General features: G+C 52.1%; 1 protein-coding gene and 3 non-coding genes across 4 annotated transcripts in view; 1 reads left to right on the forward strand and 3 right to left on the reverse strand.

Annotated features, from left to right (window-relative positions):
* LOC102370286 overlaps nt 1-6,559 on the reverse strand; it is a 35,597-nt gene extending 29,038 nt beyond the window's left edge. The window contains 4 exon segments of the mRNA XM_025195161.1: nt 1,093-1,268; nt 2,259-2,463; nt 2,945-3,226; nt 6,473-6,559. Coding sequence (XP_025050946.1) covers nt 1,093-1,268; nt 2,259-2,463; nt 2,945-3,157 — 594 coding nt within the window. The 5' untranslated portion in view covers nt 3,158-3,226; nt 6,473-6,559.
* A 3,625-nt stretch (nt 6,560-10,184) lies between these two features.
* On the reverse strand, nt 10,185-10,256 carry TRNAP-AGG. Its single transcript has one exon. It is a non-coding gene; the product is annotated as a tRNA-Pro (tRNA).
* Nucleotides 10,257-10,874: 618 nt separating this feature from the next.
* TRNAT-AGU lies at nt 10,875-10,948 on the reverse strand. The gene has a single exon. It is a non-coding gene; the product is annotated as a tRNA-Thr (tRNA).
* A 1,494-nt stretch (nt 10,949-12,442) lies between these two features.
* Nucleotides 12,443-12,514, forward strand: TRNAP-AGG. The gene has a single exon. It is a non-coding gene; the product is annotated as a tRNA-Pro (tRNA).
* Nucleotides 12,515-13,353: the final 839 nt, after the last annotated feature.

A 13,353-nucleotide genomic window follows, 5' to 3' on the forward strand; every position in this document is an offset into this window, starting at 1 on the left:
GAGTGTGTCTGACCCTGGCTATTGAAGAGAAAGGAGCTCCCAGTGCAACTGGTTGCAGCTTGGAGTCAGGCCATGAAGGAGAGGTACCGGGTGCTGCTGGAGGACCAGTTAGGTTAGTGCTTTGTGTTTGAGTTTGACTGGAGGACTGGGTTGTAGCTGTAGGGGTGGACTGGAGCCACATAACAGGGTCTCTGGGTACTCTGAGCATCAGGTCCTGCTGAGCAGGTGAGGGGAGTGAGCTGGGCTAGGGCCAAGGTCTGGGCATATGCCAAAAGAAGTGGGCTAGAACTGAGGCTTGGGAGCTGAGGTCCTAGACAGCGAACCAGACCTGAGGGCTCAGCCAGAGAAAAAGGAGATCGAGGTGGGTTCGGCTGAAGTCTCAAAAAGTGCTCGGAGGCTTGAGCGGGCGCTGCCTTAAAGGGAAAGCACCTTGAAGGAAGCACAGGGACCCCCAGGGCTGAATTTGGACTGAGCAGCTCAAGGGCAAAGCCAGAAATGGGCAGCGCCAGAGGAAGTACTCCCAGCCTCCAGGCACCACCTCCTCTGTAAACTAACAAGAACATCAAAGGCATCTTGGGAATCTCAGTTGTAACACTATTTTTTTTCTATTTGAAAGCCCCGTTGGGGGCAAGGGAGGCATCCATTCTAGAGCCTTGTCCCCACAGACACCTGGCAGCTAGCTCCTGCTCCCTCTTGAGGCCCTCCCCACTGAACTGGTTTGGATTCGGCCCCTTTCCCTTTTGTAGCTCGTCGTGTCCCATCCACTGGCTCCTTGGACTTATTTGAGGGTCTATAGATGCTGGCCAGTGTGCTCTGCTTGGTGCCCCCCACCCCTCACAGCACTTGTTATTAACTTCTGACCCTGACTCCCATCCCTGGTTTTGCAGGGACTATCTCAAGACTCTTGCTGACCCCCTCTAATAGCAGAGGGAGCTAACAGTTTGCATGTGGGCCCAGGCCCAGAGTCTCCAAAATGTACCAAATCAGCTTCTTGTGGCTCTTCAAGTCTCTTGTCTTCTTCAAGCCTTCCCTGCAACCCACCCTCCAAGCTCATGTCCACTTCCACCCTAATGGAATGGGTATATTGCTCACCACCACATTTTCCTTCTGCCTTGGGGGCCTGCCCTGCCTCTTGTGCAGTTGGGCCAGCTTGAGTCTCGGGGAGCCCCTTCTTCCCAAGCTTCCTGGGGATGTTCCCAACAGCTCCAGGTTTGCATGCCCTTCCTTGGTAAGCTGCTCCTGGCTTTGGCTCGGGCTCCCTGCACCTGCTGGAAGGAGAGGAGAATCCACAGGTTAGCACTGGTGCTTCTGGTACAGGGAAAGCCCGGCTATTCGACTAAGTTGGGGTGTGCCTACAGTAAGGTGCCTTTTCTTGAGTCCTGCAATGGGGCAGGGATGCAGGGGGACCAGAGCCAAGGCAGAGCCAGAGGCCTGGTGACAGGTTATGGCTGAGAGGGCTAAAGTCTGGGCAGAGTGGCTGGAGGCTGAGATGACTAAAGCCAAGATGGGTCTAAGGGCCTAGAGAAATAAATATGACCTTGACAGTCCCAGGGACCTGACAGTGAGGGAAGAGGTAGGCAGATAAGGTCAGACGGTCCAGTGAATGAACCTAGAGTAAACCCAGCGAGGCATGGCTGTGGCTATGGGGGAGGCTGAAGCCCACAATTAGGGTCAAGGGGGCTATAATTAGCATCCATAAGGTCAGTGGGGCCAGGACACGGGCCAGCTAGGAGCAACAAGGACACGGGAGGGAAGAGAGCATAGGGTCCGTGGGCATGAAGCTGGACTTCCCAGTCCTACAAGTAGAAGGAGCTAGGCCAAGTGCAGCGCTTTTGGGGTCATTTGGGCTCTGGGGTAGCCTCCCATGGGTACATATCAATCCCATCAAAGTGGGGCAGTGTAGAGGGTGCCCTGAGGGCCCCGAGTCGGGAAGGTAGTTTGGCCACCAGCGGATATCTTGGCATCCGTCGGGCTCTACAAAGATAGAGGACTCTTCTGTAATGGGACCAGAGTGAAGACCCAGACCTACTCAGCCTCAACTGGGGAGGCAGGACAATTCGGGGGGTGCCCGTGCCCCAGTTCCTAACACTTTCCATTGGCTGTTGCTATCACATCTGGCATGCTCAGTGATGGAGATCAAGACCATATTGCAGCAGAGAGGTGCAGTAAGTGATTCGAGCCCTTCACGCCAGGTGCTGAACAGGCAAGGGTCCCTCAGTATCTCTGTCAAGGCCCCTGCCCTGAATGCAACACATTACCTGACATCTGGTGGGATGGAGACTTCTCTTGAGGGACATGAGGAAGATCATCCTGGGGCCCTGGGGTTTCACACCGTCCTGCCTCCTCCACATGCCCAGAACGAAGCTTCAGCCCATTCATCCAAGACTCAAGAGGTTCCCTCAATGCCCCAGAAGGTATCATCTTGTCCAAGGCCACCTCCTTGATCTTCCTGCACACTGTGACCTGGTAAGAAGACATAAACTGCACTGAGAAGCTGGGAAATGGGAGAGACAGGAGTGGAAAGGAACATCCTCCAGGTATATAGTGACAGAGCTGGTATAAAAAAAAATGATAATCACTGTTCAGTGATATCACCTGGAGCTTCTCATCCTTCAGCTGCCCCAGCCAGGACCGCCACCTTGACACAGGTCTCCGCATGGCATCCCCGCTCCTAGCTTGGCATCTCGTGGGGCAGGATGGCCACGAACTCCTCCAGCCCCAGCAGCCCCAGGATCGGTGTCTTGCTGCAGCGTTGTAGCTCCAGCAAGCACTGGCAGAGCTTCTGCAAGCAGCCAAAAGCCTCCTGCAGCCCCTTGACCTCCTGGGAGCATGAGCTCCAGAAGTCTCCAGATTGGGATGGGGGGTTGTCCCCCAATGTCCTGTTTGATAACCATGGGGTCACTGGGGCCAGTATGGTAGGAAGACAGCTCCTCCTGCTACTTACTTCCCAGCGCCGGACTGGCTCGTCTTGTGGCTCCTGCTTGACCTGTGCTGGCGCTGCCCATGTCAGCGACTCTCTGGCCTGGATAATATGAGGGAATCTCCCTGCCCCTGGCTCAGAGCCTGCTGGGTCCTGCTCCTCCATCTTCACTGGAGGCGGCACAAGTGCTGGGACGAGGAGGTGCGCAAGTGGTGCCGGTTGCACCTCAATAGACATGTTGTCTGCCAGCTGACTCTCCCACCTCTCACTTGGGGCTTGTTGGCAGAATCCTGCCTCCTGGGTTGTCTGTGGGAAAAGAGAAAGCACAGTGATGTGGTCATGTGATGGGGACTCAGTCCCAGTCCTGCATCCCCTGCCCCATTATTCCAGCCAGAAGCAAGGCCCACCCTGTGCTGGGGAGGGGGGGAGGGATAGTAGCTAAATTAGGCATGGGGGCAGAGACTAAACAGGCAGGGACTGAAGAGACTCCCCCCAACATATGTTCCCCACTTCCTCCCCCAGCTAGCACTGGGGAGTTTGCGGAGCTGCGGCCAAGGGTCTGCATCTAAGCCAGGCGCCGCAGCGGCAGCAGCTCTCTCCTGTGCATGGACTGTGAATGCCATGTTTCCCTTTTCTCCTGCTTTCAGGTTGATTTTACAAGGAGAGGTACCAGCTCAGGCCATAGGGAATCTGCATTCCCTCTGCAGGAGGCGGTGTTCATGTCCCTCGGGTTAATGTGCAGTCCTCTACCTGAGATGTCCATTTCCCTGCAGGGAGGGCTGAAGCAATTATGATGTACAATTTTATTCCCATTAAGCTTCATCTTCCAGCAGATAAGGTCTTGCCACCCTTCTTCTCTTTCTTTTGGTCTACTCCAGAAACTCCTTCCACTGATGGTCAAAAACCCTGTCCTAACTCTCAGCCAAATTCATTTGGTGCCGATTTTTAATCGATTGTTCTGGGACCTTAAAACTATTCTTGAGTTTACAACATCTGCTCTCCCTTTCTGATGTGTTTATGGAGAGCAATTGTCTCTGCTCTCAGCCTCCATTTGGCTGGACCAAACCAGCCAAGTGCTTTGGGTCTCCCCTTGTAAGAGCGACTCCATTTTTCCCATCATCTTTTAGCTCCTCTATGTACCTCTTGGATTTTGAATTCATCTTTCCTGAACATAGCAGAAGTTTAAAACTCCTAAAAACCCTTCCACTTCGAGATGACCCTCCTGATTGTTTAGGGGAAGGGCTGGTTTGCCTTGTGATTGGGGGTTCCCATAATAGGAGGGAGCAGAACGGGATTTTGTGCTACATATTTTGAAGGTGACTGTTATGCACTGGATTTCCTATGAGCTGAGTAGGTTGGTGAGTGTTGTGCTTTTCGATCTGAAACATTTATTCCTGAGAAGGGAGCACGGTGGCAGATCAGATAAGGTCACTCGTCACATGTCTCCATAAGGCCTGAATTAAAAGGATGCTCTCAGTTCACCCCGCTATAAATGGGAACCTGGCCCACGAAGCTGCGGTGTAAAAGAAGGCGAAATGGGATGATGATGGCATCACTCCCTTATGCGCTGTACAAACTGGGTTGCATTACCTGTGCCAACATAACAGGCATTGTTACGTTTGGGCAGCTGTTTGATTTCACCCAGGGTTTGCATTCATGCTCATCTCTGTAGCTAGGAAAATCTATAGCCCCCGGGTCTTCTACAAGGTGGAGGACAGAGAGGAACGGGGCAGAGAGCTGGGATGACAGGTCACAACAGGGGCAATAAGAGCTAAAGACCAGATCTAAATTACTGCACAGTATGGGTACGTGTCTACATGTGCATGTCCATACGGTGCAGTAACTATGGTGACTTATGCCTGGTTAGTTACTGAGCAGTAACACATGTGTAGATGCCTTACTGCGCAGTAACATTGCGTGTGTGGACTGACTTGGGACTGACAAGAAATACTCCACGTTTGGAGCACCTTTCATCTACAGTCTTAGGCACAAAAAATCATTGATAATAACACTCTCTATGCTGTTCCCCTTCCCGAGATGTCCTGTCTCCTGAGCTCCAGGACTGAATCCTGCCTGGGGTCTCATCTTCCTAGAGACGCATTTGAGTTTCTGATTGAGACTGAGCAAGGGCACAGGAAAAAAAAACATAGGAAAAACTTTCTCCCTAGGACGGTGGTGAAGCACTAGAACAGGTTACCTAGGAAGGTGGCAGAATCACCATCCTTGGAGATTTTTAAGGCTGGGATTCACCAAGCCCTGGCTGGGATGATGTAGTTGGGGATGGTCCTGCTTTGAGCGTGGGTTTGGACCAGATTTGACCTCCTGAGGTCCTTTTCAACCCTAATTTTCTACAATTCGATGAACATTTTTCTCACAGCTTGGTTGGATAGGAAAGGTCTATAATGGAGAGCCCAGACCAGAAGAGCATTGTGAAAAACCTTATATCCGCATATCCCTCCTGTTCTGCCAGAGTCTCTCTAATGTCACCTCTCTCCATTTCATCTCTCCAGGCGGGTTTCCATTAAGTTCAGTTTCTCAAGTATTTTATTTTACACCCTTGCTTTGCTTCCTTGATAACGTGCTGCTGTCCTCGACGTTGGAATATGGGTTTAAACAAGGAGCCCTTTCTATACCTTCGATCCTCTGCTCTGAGAAGTGGGGGGAGGCAACACTTTTCTTTTCCTTCATGTCAGTTGTGGCAATCCTGGAAAGCTCTTGTATTTTATAACCTCCCGGAGTAGGAGTAGATGTCTCTTTAGCTTGATTTTGAACCTGCTCCTTTTGTTGGAACCGGTGCAATCGTGCGGTTGTTTCTTGGGGGGGTTGCGCCGGGGGAAGTCGAGAGTGCTCTGTGCATAGGGACTGCTGCCTTTGCTTTGTCTCTCTCCTCTGCTCTGCTCCCCCCCTGCCGCAGCCATCTTTGCTTCTGCGGGTCCTGCCAGCTGCTCTGAGCAAGGATTCCCCCAGCCACTTTCTTTTCAGGCTGCAGCTTTGCAAACTGCCCCCCTTTTCCATGAGCTCTGCACCCCACTAAGGGGGAAGTGCTGTTTTTGGAGGGCGAGGAGGGGGGCTGGGACCTGTGATGCTTGCACATTGTGCCATCCCCCCCCACCACCACCACATACACACCCTGGGGTGCTGCCAGCTTCTTCAGCACGCCCTGGGGAGGCATCCCTTCCCAGGGTCCCACGCTGGCATGAGGGGACCGGGACTGGGAATGGGGTGCATGTCACTGTTCCCGCATGGGCTTGTCCTCCGGCTCTCCGGCAGCTGCGGGCTCACTAAGAGGACAGAAAAACACTGGAACGGGATTCCTAGACAGGCGGGGAGATCTCCATCCTTGGAGGTTTTTAAGGCCCAGCTGGACAAAGCCTAGACTGGGAGGATGTAGGAGGGGACGGTGCCCGCCTTGCTACCCCTGATTGTCTGATGCCTCCCAGAGACCCCCCGCAGTTGCCTCCCGCCCCAGGGGCTGGGGCTGCTCCCTTCCCCGGGCAGCAAGCCCTTCTTCTCCCTTGCCCTGGACACCGCTTCCCTCCTGCAGCGACTCACCCGCCTCCGAGCCACGTCCTCCGGCTGGGAGCCCGCACCACCAAGCCCCTGCTGCACCCACCGGGCCGGGGCGGCACTTCTGCACTGAGCTGGGCTGGGCTGGGCTGGGGGAAGCCTGGTGGGAGAGTCCTGCAAGAGAGGAGGAGGAGGAGGAGGAGGTGATGTTGGGTGGGCGATCCCCGCTCCCCTGCAGCGCTGCCAGCCTCGGGGACCCACAGCTGCCCCGCATCCCTGCCCCAGCGCTGCATTACACACACGAGCCTCCAGCTGGTTCCTTATCCCACTTCCCAGTCCCTGAATCCCCGTTCCTCAGTCCCAGTGTCTTATTCCCAGCTCCCAGTTCCTCATTCCCAGGTTCCAGTCCCTTATTCATTCCCAGTTTCTTGTTTCCAGTTCCTTAATCCCCCATTCCTTAGTTCCAATTCCTTATTCCTAGTTTCCAGTCCCTTATTTTCCATTCCTTATCCCCACTTTCCAGTTCCTTATTCCCAGATCCCAGTTCCATATTCCCAGTTTGCAGTTCCTTATCCCCAGTTTCCAGTTCCTTAATCCCCATTCCTTACTCCCAGTTTCTTATTCCCAGCTCCTTATTTCCACTTTTCAGTCCCTTGCTTTCCATTCCTTATCCCCATTTAACTGTTCCTTAATCCCTGTTGCTCATTCCCAGTTTCTTATTTCCAGCTCCCAGTTCCTCATTCCCAGTTTCCAGTCCCTTATTCATTCCCAGTTTCTTATCTCCAGTTTCCAGTTCCTTAATCCCCCATTCCTTAGTCCCAGTTTTTTAGTCCCAGTTTCCGGTCCCTTATTTTCCCTTCCTTATCCCCAGTTTCCAGTCCCTTATTCCCAGCTTCCAGTCCCTTATTCCCAGTTTCTTATCCCCAGTTTCCAGTTCCTTAAACCCTGATTCCTTAGTCCCAGTTTCTTATTTCCAGCTCCCAGTTCCTTAGCCCCAGTTTCCAGTCCCTTATTTTCCCTTCCTTATCCCCACTTTCAAGTTCCTTAATCCCTCTTGCTCAGTCCCAGTTTGTTATTCCCAACTCCCAGTTCCTCCTTCCCAGTTTCCAGTCCCTTATTTTCCCTTCCTTATCCTGTTTCATTTCCTTATTCGCAGCTCCCAGTCCCTTATTACCAGTTCCTTATCCTCAGTTTCCAGTTCCTTATTTCCCGTTCCTTATCCCCAGTTTCCAGTTCTTTATTCCCAGCTCCCAGTTCTTTATTCCCAGTTTCTTATCCCCAGTTTCCAGTTCCTTATTTCCTTTTCCTTTTCCCCAGTTTCCAGTTCTTTATTCCCAGCTCCTAGTTCTTTATTCCTAGTTCCTTATTCCCAGTTTCCAGTCCCTTATTTCCAGTTTCTTATCCCCATTCCTTAATTCTTGTTCCTTACTCTCAGTTATTTATTCCCAGTTTCTTATTCCCAGTTCCAAATGCCTTATTCCCAGTTTTCAGCTCCTTATTCCCAGCTGCCAGTTCCTTATTCCCCGTTCCTTATTCCCAGTTCCCTGTTCCTTCTTCCCGATTCCTTCTTCCCATTTCCTTCTTCCTGGTTCTTTATCCCCAGTTTCCAATTCCTTATTCCCAGTTCCTTATTTCCAGCACCAAATTCCTTATTCCCAGTTCCTTTTTCAAAGCCAATCTGTAGCTAATAAAAGCTTGTTAATCATGAATTAAATATTGTAAAGAGAGAGAATGCCAACTTCAGCCTCATTGCAGACAGCAGGGATGGTGGCAGGGGCCCTGGTTTAGGGAGCAACATGGCAGTGAGAATCCCTTTGTAGTGGGTGGAAACAGTTAATCCCCTGGTTTTGGGTCCTTGGCAGGATGTGGTTTGGTTAGATTAATTTATTTCCTCCTCCCCACTCCCCACAGTCATCCTATATGCCTCGCTTTCCCTGGTGGCGTCTCTCACTGTGATACCATGGGGGAGAACAGCTTAACATTGCCCTGAACCAGTCCTGAATGGGGGAGCTGGGGCTCTGGGTTATTTTTTCCCCCATTTGCTAGAGAAATGGTCATCAAGAACAAACTGTTTGCATCTAAAGAAATTGCTTATCTCATTCCTTAGGTCATCAAGAACAAACCACTTTCATCTCAAGCATAGGTGATGTGTAGGGGGGGCACAGGGGGGCACGTGCCCCCCCTAAGATTGGCCACCACTAAAGTCACCACCAGCTTTTGTGGGCAGTTGCTGCCCACCCCCACCGGCTCGCTGTCGATGTGGCCACCAGCGGCTGCAGGCAGTCCCTGCTCTCCACTCGCCGTCCCCACTGACAGCGTGGATGGTGGCTGTGGGCAGTGCCTGCTCACCGCCCGCTGCTTGCCATTCTTCCCCCCCACCTCCCACTGATGTTACCACGACTGCCTGCAATGCAAATGGTTTTGGGGCTGAGGCACTGGGTTTATTTAGTTTGGAGAAGACTGAGAAGGGATTTGATAGCAGCCTTTAACTTCCTGCAGGAGGGTTGCAAAGAGGATTGAGCTGGACTGTTCGCAGCAGTGACAGATGACAGAACAAGGAGCAATGGGCTCAAGTTGCAGAAAGGGAGATTTAGGTTGGATATTAGGAAAAACTTTCTAATTAGGAGGGTGGTGAAGCCCTGGGACAAGTTACCTAGAGAGGTGGTGCAATCTCCATCCTTGGAGGTTTTTCAGGCCTGTCTAGACAACCCCCTGGCTCGAATGATCTTGTTGAAGTGGTCTTGCTTTGAGCAAGGGGTTGGACTAGATGTGACCTCCTGAGGTCCCTTGCAACCCTTAGTTTCTATGATTTTATGACAGCATAACCACATGCACAGATACAGACTGGGGAGTGACTGGATAGGCAGCAGTACAGCAGAGAAGGAGCTGGGGGTTACTCAACCATAAGCTGAATACTTACCAGCAGTGTGCTCTTGTTGCAGAAAAAGGCCTACAGCATGCAACAGTGTTCTGCATTTTCTATTTTTATCGAATTCAACCAATAAATTACCTGATTTTTTGTAAATTGAAGTTATTCGGTTTTTACTGATTTACCCCTGATTTTCAGTTCACTCAATAATATTTTACCGGGTATTTATTTGTATGAAATGCCATCCTGATAGCTGGTTTTGTATTGCAGCACTCAAGCTGAAGCAATTCTTCAATGTAAAACTCACTCCAGACACACGATGGAGCCTGTCAGATTAAACCATGTTAATATTGCACCATGATTGGCTCATGTGACATAAATAGGCACTTAGTGCTTCCATTTAATGTGGGGCTGAATTAAAAACATACACAGGGAAAAAAAGTAAAAGATGGGTAGAAAGTGCAAATCTCTCTGTGCCTACATCTGTGAAAATCAGTGTTTCGAAGTTTTCAAAAAGAGGAAACAGGAAGGTGAAGAGGCTGCATTGCATTGCAAGTACTGCAGCATTTAAGTCAGTTCTCATGCCGGAAGGGTAAAAGAACATGGAGAAAGCAAGCGACACATTCAAACTAAAGAAGAATGTGAGATTAGGGATAAACAGGCCAAATCTGAAGCCTTTAACAGGGCATTAATGAGAAAGAGAACCCGACACGGCTGCGTTAATGAACACGCGTGTGCTGTTTGTTTTGCTGGGCAACCGCTGTTTCTCGTGGAGGGACCGATTGGTGACTTTGTGAGATAATCCTGTCCAGCAGCAACTGGAAATGGCCCCACCTGCCTCTGCAGCTGGATAAAAGGGACCACTCAGCGCACCAAGGCAGCTAAGCAGGGCTTGTCCGGGAGTTGAACCCGGGACCTCCTGCACCCTAAGCAGGAATCATGCCCCTAGACCAACAAGCCACATACTGATCTGCCCCCCACCTGCCCTGCTGCATTTTAGACCCTTGTGACACAGGACAGACGCCAAGGGCAGGGCCTGGGATAAGTCCTCACGGGTGTGGGGCTGTTCAGGCTCTCTTACACCCGTAGTATCAGGACTCAGCCCTGTTACAAGGATGTCCTGGAGGACACCACAGACCTCCAGGACAGCCTCCTCAGCAGTTGCCTTCACTGCCCCAAAGACAGGGTTGATGTAGCTCAGGCTGGTGTGTGTGGCCAAGTTGAGCAAAGCAATAGCCCACTCCCATAAGTAGCCGGCTACTCCCATAAGGAAGAGATCTCTTCCAAACAGATGCATGTGTAGACAACATCCCAGGGCTGGCTCATTGCACAGGAAATTACTGAGCAGTAAACCCAAACAGCATTAATTGCATGTGTAGGCAGCCCCTGTGACTTATGAGGGACGACTTGCGACTGAGTACAATGATCTGACGAGGTTTGAATAATGTTTGGTTTTAGAGTCCAGAGTTCCAAAACTTATCCCAAGACCTGCCCTAAAGCAAGGAAATAGTGAGATTTGTACTCCCAAGCCCAGGCCTCTACACCCTGAGCTACAGAGCCATGCCAAATGCAAGACAGAGGCCCTGCTGGGATTTGAACCCAGAATCTCCTGTTTACTAGACAGGTGCTTTAGCCAACTAAGCCACAGGGCCTCCTGTCTCTGGGTCAAAATCATGGGAATTTCAGCTGTGTCATTCAGGGTTTATGTCAGGACATCAGCTTAGTTTATTTGTGTCCCTACAGGAGCCTGATGATCAGGCTTTTCCATTTCCCTCGGAAAAAAATGGAGTAAACCGTGGATTTTACCTTTTACCGGAGGCAAATGTGGATTTCTCATTTTACCAGGGAAGCCCGTGAATTTTGCAGTTTTGCCATGAGCTCCCTGCAGGCTGGCACGGTTCAAATTTGCCAGGAGCTAGCAAGGAGCTGGAGGAGGGCGTACATGCACATGGCCTCAGGCAGCCCAGAAAGCAGGTCCGGCAGGTGTGGCAGAAGACCACTTCTGTCTCTCCCCAAAAACTTTGCTCTGTGACAATTTGGTTCGCATGGTCTCTGCAGAGGGCAGATATCCCATCGCTTTAGGTAACCTGAGTTGGATACATTCCTTAGGGAGACAGGTGCCTACGTGACTGGCATCACACACCTGGGTGAGGGCTCCCTCCTGTTCTCAGCAATGCCAGTCTACCCAGCAACCAGTGATGCATTTCAAATTGGTTGGCTGGCAGCCAGCAGGTGCTGGCCTCCATTGGACCAGGTAAATGAGGTCATAAGGGCTATATAAGTTAAGGTCTGCCCAGGAGGAGAGGCAGGAGCTATGATGAAAATTCAGAGAAAGAAGAGTTGGACCATCTAAAAGTTGGTCCTGGATAGCTCAGTTGGTACAACTTCAGACTTTTACTCTGAGTGTCAAGGGTTCAAGTCCCTGTTCAGGCAAATAACACTCCTTGACCTTTACCACCTCTTTTGAAGGTGTGACTGGACTGGGTCAGTCCCAGCTCCTGGTTCTGACAAAGATGTTTGCTCGTGTGTGACTGGGCTTTTCCCGCATGATTCCCACTTAGGGTGTGGGAATTTACCCCCAAATGAGCCCTGTTCAGCGCTCTGCCCGGGGAGCCTGTGTTTGGACCCTGGTGTGTGGAGTGGCTCCTTTTATCCAGCTCCAGAGGGAGGTGGGGCCATTCCCTGGTGCAGCTGGAGGTCTAGGCACCTGCTTGCCCATCTCCTTGGCTCCCCAAGCTGGTGGGGGACGGTAGCCATCGCGGCATCAAGCAGGGCCATGTAGGTTTTCAGAAGGCAGGGCCTGGTGCAACTACATCTGTCTTGAGCTGGGGCCCTCGTTCCCACTTGGGTGGTTCCTGCCCTGCCCTGCCCACCCCAAGCCTGACCTCCCAGTGCATCTCTTGGGGCTACTGGCCACTGGCATTTTGCCTCCCCTTCAAGTCCCGGCTGGCTGCACAGGACCTTCTGGCCTTCTGCCCAAAGGGGAGAGCAATTCTTCAGAGCTTGCCATGGGGGGAAGAGCCACCAAGGAAAGACAGCTTGGAAGCCTGAGCTCGGAGATCCAGCAGCGATTCCATGGCACAAGAGGGGCCCATGCCACAGGGGTCTGAAATACAGCAGGGCAGGGTTGGCACTTGTAAGCATCTGGCTCGTTGGTCTAGGGGCATGATTCCCACTTAGGGTGTGGGAGGTCCTGGGTTCAACTCCCAGACGAGCCCTGCTTAGCACTGTGCCTGCATCACCTGTCCTTGGAGCTTGGTGTGCTGAGCTGCCCTTTTTATCTAGCTCCAGAGGCAGGTGAGGCCATTTCCCCGGTGCAGCTGGTGCATAGCCCAGAGCAGGGAGATTTAGACACCTCCTTGCTCCCCCAAACCCATCGTGTTGGATGATGGTGGCCATCGAGGCATCAAGTTGGTCCGTGGGGGTTTTCAGAAGACAATGCCTGGTGCCGGGGCAGGTGAGTACTTTTGTGTGGGTGAGGGAGCTGTCGTCAGGGAAGAATGTCCTTGAGCAAGGCGTCTTCAGGGCACAGTTCGGTTGGTGCAGAACCTGCGGTGTGGAGATGTGAAAGGTGGTACCTGTGCCAGGGGCTGGAGCCCAGTTGGAGGGGCCGTGTGCAAGCTCCACCATGTGGTGAAGTCAATAGGAAATGCTTGGCTGCTACCATTTTCATTTGCTCGCTGGCCTGCTTGACGGTCTTGAGCCGAGAGGGATGCTCTTTCTTTCCTAGAAGCGGTGTCACTGAGCTGGTAGAGCATTGACTGCCCAGTTTGAAGTTCCCTGATGGAAGTCCTTCCTCTGGCAAGGTGTGTGGCCTTGTTACCTGGTGTGGCGTGTGGAGAGGAGAAGAGGGAAGGAGAAGAGGAGAAGCTTGTGAGTTGGGCAAGGAGGCAGGAGGTCACAGCTTCTGCAGCCCGGCTCCCCGCTGCTGCCTGCCTGCTGTGGACTTGGGCACGGGAGGCTGGTTCTCCGTTGCTGCATGCACGCCCAGGGGGCAGGGGGAACCCGTGCCCGCCAGATCTGAGTGCAGGGCAGGTTGTGTCCTTGGGCGGAGGGG

The sequence above is a fragment of the Alligator sinensis genome, unplaced genomic scaffold, assembly GCF_000455745.1.
Source record: "Alligator sinensis unplaced genomic scaffold, ASM45574v1 scaffold1902_1, whole genome shotgun sequence".
Taxonomy (NCBI): domain Eukaryota; kingdom Metazoa; phylum Chordata; order Crocodylia; family Alligatoridae; genus Alligator; species Alligator sinensis.